The 16,028-nt window shown below is 52.0% G+C and overlaps 1 protein-coding gene across 1 annotated transcript; it reads right to left on the bottom strand.

Annotated features, from left to right (window-relative positions):
* Window positions 1-6,704: 6,704 nt before the first annotated feature.
* Window positions 6,705-7,610, bottom strand: LOC128903376 (olfactory receptor 14J1-like; the record flags this gene model as incomplete). The annotated part of the gene is made up of 1 exon (XM_054187394.1): window positions 6,705-7,610. A coding segment is annotated over exon 1 (906 nt), but the record flags the coding sequence as incomplete, so codon positions are not given.
* Window positions 7,611-16,028: the final 8,418 nt, after the last annotated feature.

The following is a 16,028-nucleotide window of genomic DNA, read 5'->3' on the forward strand; positions in this document are numbered from 1 at the left end:
GCTTTAGAGGAGCCAAAGCTTCCCTAGTGTTGACCCTTGCAAGAGCTTCGAGGACATCAAGAGGATCTCTTAGTACTTCCAGACCAATGCAAGAAAAAACCCAAAGATTATCTGTGGCCACTGGAGAATTTAGTAAGAACAGGTGTAGAGAAATATGAGATACTGTATCCCCCTTGCCTTAGTCTTCCCCAGCAAGGTCTCTCAGCCCTTTGCTCCTCAAGGCAGGAGTCTGGAAGAAAATAACCAGCAGTGAATGCGGATCAATTCAGGTGTCACTTGGGCAAACATAGTCCTTACCAGCCTATGGGGCTGGAGGGGCAGGCTCCCAAGGACCTGAGCGAGCAGGACGGTGTCACCGTGAGGCCCTTCTCCATCATCTTTGAAAGGTCACGGAGTCTGAGGGAACTCCCTGATTACTGTAAGAACCCAAACATTGCATGCACCTTGCAAAAAGGCCCAAAGGATGAGCAGGGTAACAGAAGGCTGTGCCCCCCTGTGACACCCCTTTCTGGGTGTCTGAAAGAGAAGGTGATTTACCCTGGATTTACCCAAGGTAGCTTCTTCCTGGCCATCCTTTTTACGTTTTCTGAAGAAAGGAGAGGATTTCTGGGCAAGGAAGAGCAATGATTGTCTTCTACCTGGAAGTCAGCAAGGCTTTCAGCATCATCCCCCACAATGTTCAATGTCAGCACACTATGGTCTGCATGGATGGATAAATAGATGGGTAAAAACCAGCTGGACAGGAGGGCTGTCGTGGTTTGGGGCAGATTGGCCAATGGTGAGATGACAGATGCTCTCCCCCACCTCTCATTCCAAGGAGACACAGAAAAGAGATAAAAGATTTATGAGTTTAGAAAAAAATGGTTACTGTAATAAAAAAGTAAGAGTTCATTAAAGTAGTTACATTAATGAAATATTAATAATAAAATATAAAGGAAATAATGAAATAGATACAATGTATACCAAACGGTTTCAGGCTCCCAGGGAGATGTCAATGGCAGGCACTGGGGAAGTCAAGGACTGGACTCAGCACCAGATAGGAACTGGATATCGGATATAGATTCAGGAACGCACAGATCAGGATCAAAGTCAGAGAAACAGGGTCCTCCTCAGGGATCAGTCACTGAACAAAGAGAGCCATTGAAGAAAAGAGCCGACCTTTTGATTCCTCATCTTTTATACTGAGCATGGGAGATGGGATGGAACACTCAGGAGATGGGATGGAACCATGGTAATGCTGGCCTCCTTTGTGGTATCTCTGCAATAAAAGGGAGTTTCCTGATTGCCATGGGTGAAAATAGGCCTTTTCTTCCCAAACTGGAGTGCAGAACACACTCAGGGAACTGAAGGCTGAAAGGCCTTGATGATGTGCTTGGGTGCTGAATGGACGTGGGGGATGGATGGGGGCATCCCTCACGTCTCATCATGATGAGAAGTCATGACATGAGATGTCAAAACTGGCTCATAAGTCATGACTGACTCACCCCAGAATTCCCTCTCGATTGCCGGTACATCACCATTCAGGGACGGAGCACCAGCCACGTCCCTTGCCTTTGGGGATTCACAAAGTCCAAGCCTGATGGTGAAGTCGGCACTCACAGGAGTGATGGGTGGCCCCATTGAGGCCATCGCTGCCATTCAGGAACAGCAGGGAAAGCTCTGGATGACGAAGGATGCCAGGACATGCTCCAGAAAGAGAAGATCAGTGCTAATCCTGACACCTGAGTGCAAAGAAATAGTTGCACCTCAACAAAATAAATTACAAAAAATCCCAAACTAAACCCAGAGAACAGCATCCGCCACCAGCACCGTTTCAGTGGTAGTTCCAGCCGCTGCAGAGCTGAAGCTGACGGCCCTGCTGTCCCTGTCGCAGGACTCCAACTGACAGCAGTTACCAAGGCCCTTTGGGAAGACTGCACTGGGTGTCACCTTCTCGGAAGAGGACCTGCTGCTTCCCTCTGGCTGCCATTAGCAGCAGAGCCCTCTGGTTCTCCACCCCACACTTTGCCCCCTTGGACACAGGAGGGACCGGCTTTCAGCCGCTGCCTTAACAGCTGCCTTTGCTGTGCTCCTTTTCTGTCTCTCTTCCTACCGCATCCGTCAGGATGGGCTTCTTCTCATTCCAGATGGAGCCCAAAGCCTCAGACTACACTGCCACCCCCTACTTACCCACCCTAGGATGTGTTGAAGAAATAACAATTAGCAAATAGGAACTCTACCCACAGTGCGTATCTGGCCAGCCTATAAAGCTGTAACAGCTCATCCTAAAGCTCCGAAGGTATAGACCAGATGATACTTCGATCCCACATCTACCTCCTGTATGATCTGTCCTGAAGGTCAAATCATCATTACCTTCAGAAGAGGATGGAAGGTGAGGAGAAGTGGGCAGTAAACGATGAATGGTTGGGAAAAAGCAGCCAAGCAAGTGGCAAAGTAAGCAGCCGAGTTGTCCCAAGGCCAGCTCAGCCCAAGGAGCTTTGGCTGGCCCGCTCTTGAGGATGCCAAGCCCTGGCCAGGTGAGCTCACAAGCAGTGGGTGGGTGCCGCATCACTGCCCCTTTGTGACAGGGGCCACCCCCACATGCACGGGGACACACTGTGGCCCCTCAGCCACCACAGCTGGGGCACCTCCTGCAGCCACCAGCCGGCAGCTGTTGGGCTGCCCCAGGCACTGCTGGCCAAGGGCTGCTCATCTGCCCACAGAGCTCCCGCCTCTGCCTGGAGCCGCACCAGCCCCAGGAATAAAAACCTGCCCAGGGCTGTCAGCGAGCCCCTTCACAGCTTTGGCTGGCACAGTCGGGGGGCTGAGGACTTCTTTTCCACTCTTCCCAGGTACAGGACTGCATCCACGAGACTCCTGTAGCAAAGCACCTGGTGTCTGACAGGTTTGTTTCCAATGAATTTAATCTACCCCCAAGATACAGCCACAGGCTGACTCTGAACTAGTGCTACCAAAGAACCCCCTTGAGCAACTGCGCTGGGTGCACCTTGGGTGGCTGCCAGGCCCCCACCCAGCTGCTCTCCCACCCTCCAGATCCAAAAAACATTTGTGGGTGGCTTTTAAGCATCTGGTTTAACCCCACGACCTGCCTGGAGGGCAATGAGTGTTGCCTCTGCCCCAAGAAGGCAGCTGGTTGTTATCCCTGCCCTCCTTGAGCTCACCAGTTGGGCCCCTGCACCTCCTGCGTCCTCCAGTTTTCCCCACTCTTGCTCGGGGCAGTGAGTTCCTCCTGCTCAGCTCAGGGCAGGGAGTTTGCCTCCTGCTCCACTTGGGGAGGCTTTCTTCTTTATATCCTTCCCTTGGGGCATCCAGTGTGGCCTCAGCCTTGCTTGGGTGGCTTCTTTTCATCGTGTCCCCCTCAGGACAGCTGGTTTTTCCCCTCTCTTGCCTGGGGAGGCTCCTTTTGCCCCTGCCCTACACCAGGTGCCTGGATTTACTCCTGCCCTGCTCAAGGTGGCTCTTTGTGCCTCTGCTGAAATCGGGGTGACTCGCTTTGTTCCTGCCCCACTTGGGCCATTTAATTTTTTCCCTCTCTGGCTCAGGGCATCTCCTTCTGCCCCCGCCCCCACCCCGCTCGCAGGAGCCATTAATGTCCTGGCCACAGCAGGACCACCGGGGCTCCAGCGCCATTCCCCTGGCACCAGCCCCTGGCCAAGTGCTGCCCTGAATTGTCACATCACAACCACGCTTTTGCTTCCCAGCCTCCTCTAGCACCGCTCCTCCAGCTGGCATCTGACACTGAAAAAAGAGCCTGAGCCCTGTGATCCCTCAGCTTTTATACTGAGCAAGGTGCAGGTGGGATGGAGTACTCTGTTAGTCAGCTTTGGGTCACCTCTCCTGTGCGCTCATTCCCAAAGGTGCCATCCCTCTACGCTTCTCCCTTCCGACCCTCCGTGCCCTGCCATGTTTAACCCACCACAGTCATCCTTCCCAACTCTCCTGCTACCAACAGTGCTAACAGGGTGGGATTCCTCAAGGGCTCCCCCAGCTTGGCATCATCTACAAAGGAGGTGAAAGTGCATTGTCTGCCATCATACGGAGAGATAATAATGTTCCATAGTAGGTGTCAAGGGCTGGTCTTTGATGGATGCCACTAGTAAGTGGGTTCCAGAAGGACTTTGTACCACAGATGATGTCCCTCTGTCATTATTCAGACAGCTTTCCACCAACCACATCGTCCACTTCTTCAGCCCGGCTGTCAATAACCTGGCTATAAGGAGACTACAGAAGACCATGTTAAAGGCCTTGCTAAAGTCTGGGTACACAACAACCCCTTCTATTCCCTCCCACATGTCTTCTGCCATCCCTTTCTTGTCCTTCAAACGCCTGCAGATGGCTGCAGGAGGACTTGTCATATCCCTTCCCTGGTGAGGCTGGCCAGTCTGTCCTTGTCCCAATCCTCCTTCCTGCTTTTTTGAAAACTGGTTTCATTTCTGCTTTTTCCAAGGCTCTCAGATGGCTCTGGCCTTTCCAAGGTGTTGGAGAGAGGTCTCACAATGGCACTGGCCAGCCTTCTCCATCTCCATGACACCAAAAGTCTTCTCACTATGACACGCTGCCAGAGGAGTGCCCAGGACACAATACTCGCTGTCCAGATCCTTGGGGGCCGCTTCAGAAGAAAACCAGAAGTGATTTCTTCCTACAAGCCCACGACTCCAACGGGATCTCTCGGCAGCCGACAGCTTTCCTAAGCTGTTTCTGTCAGTTCCTCCCAACCCCCATCCTTCCTTCTCCTCAGGCTGTAGATGAGAGGATCGAGCAGGGGTGAGGTGCGTGTTGAAACAGGGCTTTGTTAAACTCTCTCAGGAGGGCTGTTCTGGGCATCCCACTGACAGTGGTGGGGGTGCCGCAGAAAGGAGTGGCTCCAGGGAGGGCAGAGGAGCCGGTGGAGAAGGCCTTCTGCCTGCCCATGCTGGGCAGGAGAGCTGCCCCCAAGTGCAGCTCTGCTGCACACACAGGATTCCAGCATGAACAGGAAGGGGAAGATTGGGTCTAGAAAGAGGTTATGAAAACAAAGTCCATGATGAATGTAATGGTTTCACATCAGGAGAGTTTCAGCATTGGTGCAAACAGCCCAGCCCACCTATTTCTGAAGACATTTGCTTCTCTGTTAGGTGCTTAAAAAAATTGTGAAGGACGTTCAGAGAGGTGAAACATGGAGGGTGTGTGCCTCTCACTGCATTCCTACTCCCTAGACGTGCTCTGTGCTCTGTGAGAGGTGAGAAATGCCATCTTCTAGAGGGCAATGCCGCTCACGCCTGCAGAACCCTTTCGGACTGCACAGGGGAGATGCTCCACAGAGGTGCTTCTGTCACACCGTGTAATCAAAGGGACAGGCCATGAAGAGAGGGGAGGGTGAGGTAGCACACAGGTGTTCCTGGAGACACACACGGCACTGTCAGGGCTCTGGCAGGGCTGCTCAGAGACACGAGTCCTTCCCTGGCACGGGCAGAGGCCCTGCAGCAGACTCCATGGCCTCCTGTTGCCACTCCCAGAGGCCGGCAGCACCTCAGCCCCGCGCTGTGTCTCCCTGCTCGGCACCTCTCTGAGATGCCCCACGGCGTGAGGAATGGACACAGGGACCTGGGGTCAAGGAAGCCCATCCCAGTGCTGCATTCAGGGGGTTTCCCAGGGGACGTTACTCTCCAATGAAGGGACACGGCCTGTCCCACAGCACTTTCGGGCATTTCTAAGAACAGCTGCTGGTGTTTGTGCTCTCTCGGGTTCATGTCCCCACATGCACACGGTGTGCATGCCGAAATCTCCTCTGAACCATGCAAACAGGGACTTCTGACCTCGTTATTCGGTGTCTCTCCACAGGCAGACAAACATCCTCTCTGGGTTTGCGTAGGCGTCCAGTTCTGCAAATGGTGGTTTCAGGTGTCTGTTCTGTGACGATTGCCCTGGGACAGCTTCCCCGGGGTGTCCAGCAAACAAAGACACAGACCAGACCCCGCTCTGCTGGTCCTTCAGTCCTGTCCCTGGAGGTGTGGCTGTGCAAGGACACTGTTGTGTGTGCCCTCACCCTGCACACGCACACTCTTTACCTCTTTACTGGGCATCCCTCACCAGGGCACGTTTGAAGGAACGCTCTTGACAGCAACTGTGGAAGAAGACCTAATCCTTCCTGCACTGCCCTGAGCAGATCCCCTTTCATGGTGGAAACTCTGTTATGCAGACGAGCTTTTTCTCAGAGGTGCCCATTGCTTCTCCGTGCCTGTGATCACAGAGCTGCTACACAGCAGCACCATGACCAAGCTGCCAGAGCACTCAGGCCTTAGATCAACACAGGGGCTCAGAAGGCGAGTGTGGAAGTGAAAATAGAGCAGCCCCGGAAAGAACAAGTGCTGGTGCTCTGCAAGTACTGGGATTCTTTCCCCTCCTCCTCGGCGCTCAGGCTCTACCCCTGCAGCTCCAGAAAAGGCCTGAGAAGAAGGATTTTGGGCATGACTCTGTGAGTCTCAGAAATTTGGATAGATAGGTAGTAAAAAAAAAAATCTCAAATAATGACATTTATTTGTGGACAAAAGTTTATAATTTTAAAAAAAAAAAAAGTAAGAAAAAGCCAAAACCCTCAACCAAACCTAACACACAGTTACCTAACCCCTAACCAAACCTATAGAAGACGGGCTAGGCGTATAATGAATTACATTATGAGTGATTTGCAGGAGACAGTTTATTGCTGCAGAAAATAACCTGGTCATTAATTTCCAGAGGGCATCCTTGAGCTCCTGGTTCCTCATGCTGTAGATGAGGGGGTTCACGGCTGGAGGCACCACGGAGTACAGCACAGCCACCACCACATCCAGGGATGGGGAGGAGATGGAGGGGGGCTTCAGGTAGGCAAACACGGCAGTGCTGAGAAACAGGGAGACGACGGCCAGGTGAGGGAGGCACGTGGAAAAGGCTTTGTGCCGTCCCTGCTCAGAGGGGATCCTCAGCACGGCCCTGAAGATCTGCACATAGGACAGCACGATGAAAACAAAGCACCCGAAGCCAAAACACACACTGACCACAAGAAGCCCAACTTCCCTGAAGTAGGAGTGTGAGCAGGAGAGCTTGAGGATCTGGGGGATTTCACAGAAGAACTGGTCCAGGGCATTGCCCTGGCAGAGGGGCAGGGAAAATGTATTGGCCGTTTGCAGCAGAGCATGGAGAAACCCACTGCCCCAGGCAGCTGCTGCCATGTGGACACAAGCTCTGCTGCCCAGGAGGGTCCCGTAGTGCAGGGGTTTGCAGATGGCAACGTAGCGGTCATAGGCCATAATGGTGAGAAGATAAAACTCTGCTGCAGCACAGAAAAAGAAAAAAAAGACCTGTGTAACACATCCTTTGTAGGAAATGGCCCTGGTACCCAAGAGGGAATTGGCCATGGATTTGGGAAGAGTAGCAGAGATGGAGCCCAGGTCGAGAACAGAGAGGTTGAGGAGGAAGAAGTACATGGGGGTGTGGAGGCGGTGGTCACAGGCGATGGCGGTGATGATGAGGCCGTTGCCCAGGAGGGCAGCCAGGTAGATGCCCAGGAAGAGCCCGAAGTGCAAGAGCTGCAGCTCCCGTGTGTCTGCGAATGCCAGGAGGAGGAACTGGGTGATGGAACTGCTGTTGGACATTTGGTGCCTTTTGGTGTGGAGCACTGAACAAGGAGGAAAGGCCAGTGACAAGTTAGGGGAGACTTTTCTGAGAAAAATCAACACCAGTTCTCATACCTCACACTCTGCTCTGCTTTTCCATTTCTGTCAGATCTTCATTCAGCTCTGTGGCTGGAGCTCTGGTTGGTTCTGTCCAGGTGTGCCAGGAGGAGCGGGACCTCTGCCCGCCGGATGCCCAGGAGTCAGCCCTGCTCTGCAGCAGCAGATTCGTGGGAATGGGGTGGGCAGTCCTGGTGTCCCAATTTCTCAGATAAACCTCTCCTCGTGAAAAAAGGGCTTGTCAGTCTCTGCACTCCCATTGCCATGAAACCACAGTTGCAAGAGTGTTGGAGAGAGGTTCTTATACAGCTCTCTCCTGTCTCAGCAGGAGATTCTCTTGGATTTCAGAAACCCTCACCATTTCTGCTGCGTTCAGGGACAGCAAAGGGAGTCCTGCCAGGCCAGGGGATTGTCTGAGGGTTAGTGCAGAGCGAGGGGAGCTGGCCTGTCCCTCTGTCTTGTTCCCAGCTGCCCTCTGCTTGTGCCTTTCTGAGACAGAGGGGAATCACACTCGCATGTAGACCTGAAAAGACACCAGGCGCTGCTGAGAGCAGAGAAACCCACTGCCGAGAGCTCAGCGTCTCACCTTTTCTCAAGGTCTCAGCACCCCACTTCTCGCCAAGGACACACATGGCTCGTTTCACAAACCCAGCAGCCTTTCCTTGGTCGTAGCGTCTCTGCGCTTCTCCACTGGGCATTCAGGTAACACCAGGATGCTCCAGGACAGACTGGCATCCTGGAGGGCAGCGCAGTGCTTGGAAGGACACCCCAAGGAGACACCCAAGTGTCCTAGTGATGGTATCTCAGAAGGGGAGAGTCAGCTCATTCCCCAGCCACATAGACTACTTTGCCCACAGCCCCACGGGTTAGAGGAGAGCTTGGACACTTCATTCCCATGGAGACACTTGCTCAGGGGAAGGGGTCTGCATTGGAGGGGATCATACAGAGTTTTCTGAATCCTTCCTCCCACAGCATTTCTGGTTTCTCTTTCCTCTCATTCCCTGATCATAGCTCTGCTGCCGGGAGATTTTCCTCCTGGGAGGTGTTTCCCTGTCCCATGTCTTTTCCCTGTCAGCTCTCACAGACCCCATCCCAACCCCTGTGCGCTCCCCTTGGCCCCACAGAAACCTGCCTGTTTGCCGGGCACTGGCCGGGTTCACGTTCCTGTTTGCAGGTGGAAAAGGGCAGGTCAGAACAACCCCGATGGGTCCAGCAGAGCTGATGCTGGTGCTGCCCATGGGCAGAGGAGTGGCTGAAGGCACTCCAGGAGGTTCCTGGCAGACCTACTGATCACTCAAAGCTACAGCTCAGGAGTCTCACTGACTTCTTCCCACTTGAGAGCTCCCTATACGTGTATCCCTTGTTCTACCTCCCCACCCTCTCACTAGGAAAATAAAAACACAAACGCAGGAAAGCTCCTTATCTGTAACGTAATTCCTGCCTTGAGCTTTCCCTCAAACAATCCCCTGGGAAATGTCCTGGGGGTGAACTGCAGCTGAGAGCAGCCCTGCCCCACGCAGCACCCCCTTGACAGCAGGACACTCTCCTGCCAGGAGTTGCCTCTTCCCCCCACAGCTTCTCCCCGCACTGCTGTTGGGAGCTCCTCAGGTAAACGGAGAGCTGATCCTGACAGGAGATAAGTCCCTGCCACGGCACAAAGCACCCTTGGGTGAAGGGACCCTGCTCTGAAGGACAGCCCTGGGCACCCCTGGCTGCACACCCACCTTCACACTGCAGCCATCCCCGGGTGAAGGCAGCTGATGTGCCCTGTCCCTTTGACAGAGCCACAGGGAAGCCCTGCTCCAAAGCAAGTCCTTTTCCTCTACGCTGGAGAAACTGTGAGAGACCTCCTGATAGATCCCAGAGGCTGTGGGATGTGCCAGCTTTGGGAGATCATTCCAGGAACCGCAGCTGCATTGCCCTGCAGCCAGAGACTTACCCTGTTCAGGGCTGTGATGATCTTTCTCCAAGTGAGCTCTCCTCTCTCCTCCCACCCCAGACTGCCTTTACACTCTCTGCCTCCCTCCTCTGCCCTCGCTGCCTGCAGGCAGTGCCCTCAGCCCTGCTGCGCTTGGCAGAGGAGCTGCTCCTGGGCAGAGCTGTCTCTCTGCAGCGCTGCCCGCTTGCCATCAGCTCCCTCCATGCCAGGAGCCCAGCCCAGCTCAGCAGCAGAGGACCAGCCCAAGGCAGCCCTTTCTCTGCCCCCTCGGGGCTCCCTCCAGGTGTCCCTGGGGCTCCAGGGGAACCTGCTGGGAAACAGGATGAAGTCACCACTGATGTTCCCTCCCTCAGCTGGGCAGAGACACTTCTTTCCAGAACTTTTAATTCTCCTCTCAAAGTTACATCGAAATATCACCTTTTTTGGTCTTATTATTAGATAACCGCAAGCTCTGCTGGAGCCGTTCATAGAGACAGGGCATCGTCTCAGGGATCATGAATGAGCCTGGTGGGAAAGCCCTTTGGCCAAGTGAAATGGCAGCATCCTCCAGATCCAGCAGTGGTGCATATCAAAACTCAACTGAAACTCAAATAGGAATTCCAGGGCACCGAGATGAGCTTTAGGTAATTCAGGAACAGTTAAACGAAGAAAAGGGAATAATGTAGGACCGCTGTCGAATTCAGTAGGAGTAGGACTAGACCTGAGATATTCAATGTCCTCTTTGCCTCAGTTACCAGCAGCGAGGTCTCCCAGGCCTTGGTGCTTTGAGGCAGGACTCTGGAGAAGAGCAACCAGCAGTGGATGGGGATCAAGTCAAGGGTTACTGGAGCAAACTACACCCTTACCAGTCCGTGGGTCCAGAGGTTTGCATCCAGGGGTGCTGAGAGAGTGATTTTTCACTAGGAAGTGTTGGTCTGTTATGATCCCAGTAAGAAAGGCACTCCGACTTCATAATGTATGTTTTGAAACGCTGTTCATGTGGTCTAGCACTGTACGGAGAGTATCCCAGGGGCAATCCTATGTCTTTTTAGATGGTGGGAACTCCAGGATGTGTGCATTAAATGGGCCTTTGAACTAAGACCCCACACAGGTCACGTGCACGAGGTCCCGAACCCCACCTTGGCAGACCTCCACTCAGCACTCTCTAGTTCATCACTACTTCTCAGAAATGGGGAGCGACACACTGGGACACAGCCACATGTGTGGGGCCACACCGGTGCTGAGTTGAGGGGGATGAGAACTCAGGTTCTCTGGGTGGCCCACGCTCCTCCTAATGCAGCCCCATATGCAGCTGGCCTTGTTCATAGTGTCCCTACTCTACGGGCTCGTAGGGCATCCCTCGTAGTGCCCAGGCCCTTCTCCTCAGAGTCTCTGCTCAGCCCGTCAGGTCCCAGCCTGTGCTGATGTATGGGCTTATTCTCCCCCTTCCCCCCAGCACCCACCAAGGCAGGACTGACCACTTCTCCCTGTAAAACTTCAAGTGACTTCCACTGCCCGAATCGCAGTTTCTCAAGGAATCCATGGACTGAAGCACCATTTACTCAGCTTTTAATGTTTGCACGCAGCTGGCTCATCTTGACTGGGGTGTCTCTCACAAGAGAACAGCATGAGGAGTTGCAGGGCACTACAAATACTCCTTCCTAGAGAAACTGTGGGTCTGGTACTGGTCAAGCCATAGGTCTGGACCCAGAGGGGAAGTTGCCCTTTCTGGGAGAGAGCAGCAGGAACACGTGGGGCTCTGCCTGGGGGGAGGTGATGAGTCAACTGAGAGCTGAAGGGCCAGCACGAGAGGGCAGGACATGGGCACCGCTGTGGTGGGTGGATGTCTGCTATGGATCCCCTGACCAGGAAGAGGAAGCAGATGAGGCCTTCTTCAGACACCTGGAAGAAACCTCATGTTTGCAGGCCCTGGTCCTCATGGCCGACCTAAACTATCCCAGCATTTGCTGAAGGGGCAAGAGAGTGAGGTGCAAACCACCCAGGAGGGGTTTGGAGCTCATTGGGGATGTCTTCCTTACAAGGGTGACTGTGATGCCATGAGGTGAAGTGCCCTGTGGGACTTCCTCCTTACAAACAGGGAAGAGCTGGTCAGGGCTGTAACAGTCAGGGACGGGAAGGTAAAGGTGAGGCTCCTGAAAGAAGCAAGCCCATAGCTTTTCCCTTTTGGTCCTTCCCCTCTTTTGTGTTGCTTTTTAAATCTTCTTTTGTTTTTCCCCCTCACAGCCAGAATGATTTACCAAAACTGGTTTTCAGCGAGAAAGTGGTCAGTGACTGAGGACCTTTCCCTCCTCCCTGTCTTGCTTACCTTTACTTCCCACGTCTCCTCATTTGTCACTCTCTCCATGCCACTTTCCCCACTTTCTGAGGTGTTTTCTCTTCCAATAGAATTCCTTTTAGCGTATCCTAAATGATGTATTTAAATAAGACTAGAGGAAGAACTAGAGGAAAAAGACTAGCTTGAGAAACACCAATTGTGGTCTCCATTTACTGTAAAGAGACTCTTGGGTAAAGAGTGCATGTGCAATAACTTACCTACTGTTTCTAGTGAAGTCCTACTCTAACTCTCTTAATAACTTTGTTCTTTGTACATCAAAGGATGTCTTCTTGCTCTCAGATGATTCTCCTCTCCATTCTGTTTTCCTTCCAGCCTGTGCCCGAATGTCCCCATGAACCTCTTTTCTCGTCCTTCTACACTCTTTCACTCTGTCTCATCTTCTTTTAACCTCCTGAAGCATTGTTTCCTCCACTGACCATCTGCCCTTGAACACTGCAGCTTGGATGCAAACTATTGAACCACACCAGTGTCACGGAGTTCCTTCTTTTGGGCTTCCCCTCCCTCCACCATCAGGAGGTGCCTAATGGCAATAACTCTCTGGGCTTCGGACCTGGTTATCTTAGTTTGCCCTTTTGAGAGGCCTGGTTGACAGAGTCCCCTGGGAGGCAGTCCTGAAGGGCAAAAGAAGTCCAGGAAGGCAGGACGTTTTTCAAGAAGGAACTTTTAAAGGCGCAGGATCAGGCCATCCCCATGTGCCTAAACACAAGCTGGTGGGGAAGAAGACTGGCCTGGCCGAACAGAGAGCTTTGTCTCAAACTCAGGGGAAAAAAGGAGATTATGACATTTTGACGAAGGGGGAGCCAACTCAGGAGAACTACAAGGATGTTGTGAGGTTATGCAGGGAAAAAATTAGAAAGGCCAATGCCCAACTAGGTCTTTGTCTGGCTAATGTCATAACAGACACTAAAACATGTTTCTATGATTACATTAGAAACACAAAGAGAGCTAAGGAGAATCCCCATCCTTTATTGGATATGGCGGAAAACATAGTGAAAATGGATGAGGAAGAGGCTGAGGTACTTAATACCTTCTTTGCCTCCGTCTTTAGTAGTAAGACCAGCAGTTCTCTGGGTACTCAGCCCCTGAGGGGGAAGACAGGGATGGGGAGCAGCATGAAGCCCCCATAATCCAAAGGGAATAGTGAGGGACCTGCTACAGCACTTAGACATACACAAATCTATGGGGCCAGATGGGTTCCACCCACAGGTACTGAGGGAGCTGTCGGAGATGCTCACCAAGCCGCTTTCCATCATTTTTCAGCAGTCCTGGCAAAGCGGGGAGGTGCCAGTTAAGTGGAGGTTAGAAAAGGTGACACCCATCAACATAAACGGCCAGAAGGAGGATCCTGGGAACTACCGCCCTGTCAGTCTGACCTCGGTGCGGGGAAGATCATGGAACAGATCATCCTGAGTGCCATCATGTGGCACATGAGGACAACCAGGTGATCAGGCCCAGTCAGCATGGGTTCATGAAAGTCAGGTCCTGCTTGACAAACCTGATCTCCTTCTATGAGAAGGTGACCCACTTAGTGGATGAGGGAAAGGCTGTGGATGTTCTTTACCTGGACTTTAGAAACGCCTTTGACAGCATTTCCCAAAGCATTCTCCCTGAGAAACTGGCTGCCCGTGGCTTGGACGGGAGTACTCTATGCCAGGTGAAAACCTGGCTGGATGGCTGAGCCAAAGAGTGGCCAAAGTGGTGGTGAACAAAGTTTAATGCAGGTGGCAGCTGGTCACAAGTGGTTTTCCCCAGGGCCTACAACTGGGGCCAGTTCCTTTTAATGTCTTTATCAATGATCTGGATGAGGGGATCGAGTGCACCCTCAATAAGGTTGCAGACGACGCCAAGTTGGTTGGCAGTGTCGACCTGCTTGAGGGTAGAAAGGCTTTGCAGAGGGATCTGGACAGGCTGGATCGATGGGCAGAGGCCAGTGGCCTGAGGTTCAACACAGCCAAGTGCCGGGTCCTACACTTGGGTCACGAAAACCCAATGCAGCACTACAGGCTTGGAAGTGGCGAGGTGGCTGTTGGTGTCTTCTCCCAAGTAACGAGTTACATGACAAGAGGAAATGGCCAGGAGTTGTGCCAGGGAAGATTTAGATTGGATAGTAGGAAAAACATTTCTTCACTGAAAGGTTTGTCAAGCACTGGAATACTTTTATTTTCAGCCAAATCAAAGGGATTTGGTTGGTATCAGACAGCCAAGTTTAAACGCATGGGGGATGGAGGGCCCTGGGGACAGCCCAGTCCAAAAATCCAACCCCAACAAATCTAGCCCAAAAAGAAAAACCCAACCCAAACACCCCCAACCCAAAAAAACCCAACCAAAACCACCCCAAAATCCACTCCAAACAACTAAAAATCCCAGGGTTCAAAAAGCCCAACCCCAAAAATCGAGTCCCCAAAACCCAAAATCTAATCAAAAAACCATAAACCGAACCCCCAAAAACCCAATCCCAAAAAACCCAAACAAAAAAACCCAACCCAAAATTCAACCCAAACAACCCGAAAAATCCAACCCGAAAAATCCAACCTGAAAAACCAAACCCCAAAAATCCAACCTGAAAAACCCAAAATGCAACCCAAAATATCACTCAAAAAACATAAAATCCACCCCAAAAAATCCAAGCCCAAAAAATCCAAGCCAAAAAAAGGTAAAGCCCAAAAATTCCAAAATCCAAGCCAAAATCCAACCATTAAAAAAAAACCCACTCCAAGTTCAAACCCAACCGACCCAAAATGCCAGGGCTCAAGGCCAGCTTGGATGGCATTGGAGGAACCTGACCTGCTTGAACATGTTCCTTCTGATGGCAGACCCACCACTGCGGGCAGCACATCAGCGGTTGCCATGCCACCACCGCCAGACACTCAGCGCTGGCCCTGCCGCCCTCATGTCACAATGGCTGCCTGACACGCCCACGCAAAGGCAAAAATCAAGGCCAAAAACTAAATCCAAAAAAACCACCCCAAAATCCAACCCCAAAAACTGAACCCAAAAAAATCCAAAAGCCAACTCCAAAAAACCCAATCCCAAAATATCCGACCCAAAATTCAACCCAACCAAACCGAAACACCCAAACCCAACAAACCCAACCTCAAAAAACCCAACCCAAAATTCAACTCAATCAACACAAAAAATCTAACTTTATAAATCCAATGCGAAAAACCCAAAATCTGATCCAAAATCCAACCAAAAAAAAAAAAAAAACCTACAAAAAATCCAATCCAAACAATCCAATCCCAGAAATACAACCCCAAAAAGCCCAAAAACACAACCGAAAAACTCAGCCAAAAAATCCAAACCCAAAAAATCCAACCCTAAAAAAGCAACTAAAACCAACCCAAATCCAACCCAACCGACCCAAAATCCCAGGGCTCAAGGCCAGCTTGGACGGCGTTGGAGGAACCTGACCTGCTTGAACATGTCCCTGCCGATGGCAGCCCCACCATTGCGGGCAGCACATCAGCGGTTGCCATGCCACCACCGCCAGACACTCAGCGCTGGCCCTGCCGCCCTCATGTCACAATGGCTGCCTGACACGCCCGCACAGGGGTAAAAATCAAACCCCCAAATTCCAACCAACCAACCCATAATTAAACCCAAAATCCAACCCCAAAACGTGAATCCCAAAAAACAACTTAAATAAATGAAAAAAACAACCCCAAAAATCCAACAGGAAATGTCCAACAAAAAGAATCCAGTCCAGGAAACTCAACATCCAATCCAAAAGCCAAATCAAAAAACCCAAAATCCACCCCAAACTCCAACCCAACAAACCCAGAATCCCGGGACGCAAGGCCAGGTTGGACTAACAGTGTTCTGACCTGTATCAGGAACAGTGTGGCCAGCAGGACTAGAGAAGTGACCGTCCCCCTGTACTGGGCACTGGTGAGGCCCCACCTCGAGTGCTGTGTCCAGTTTTGCGCCCCCCACCACAAAAAAGACACTGAGGGGCTGGAGCAGGTCCAGAGAAGAGCAATGAAGCTGGTGAGGAGTCTGGAGAACAAGTCTGATGAGGAGCAGCTGAGGGAGCTGGGGCTGTTTAGCCTGGAGAAAAGGAGGCTGA

Source organism: Rissa tridactyla, unplaced genomic scaffold (genome assembly GCF_028500815.1).
Source record: "Rissa tridactyla isolate bRisTri1 unplaced genomic scaffold, bRisTri1.patW.cur.20221130 scaffold_29, whole genome shotgun sequence".
Lineage (NCBI taxonomy): Eukaryota > Metazoa > Chordata > Aves > Charadriiformes > Laridae > Rissa > Rissa tridactyla.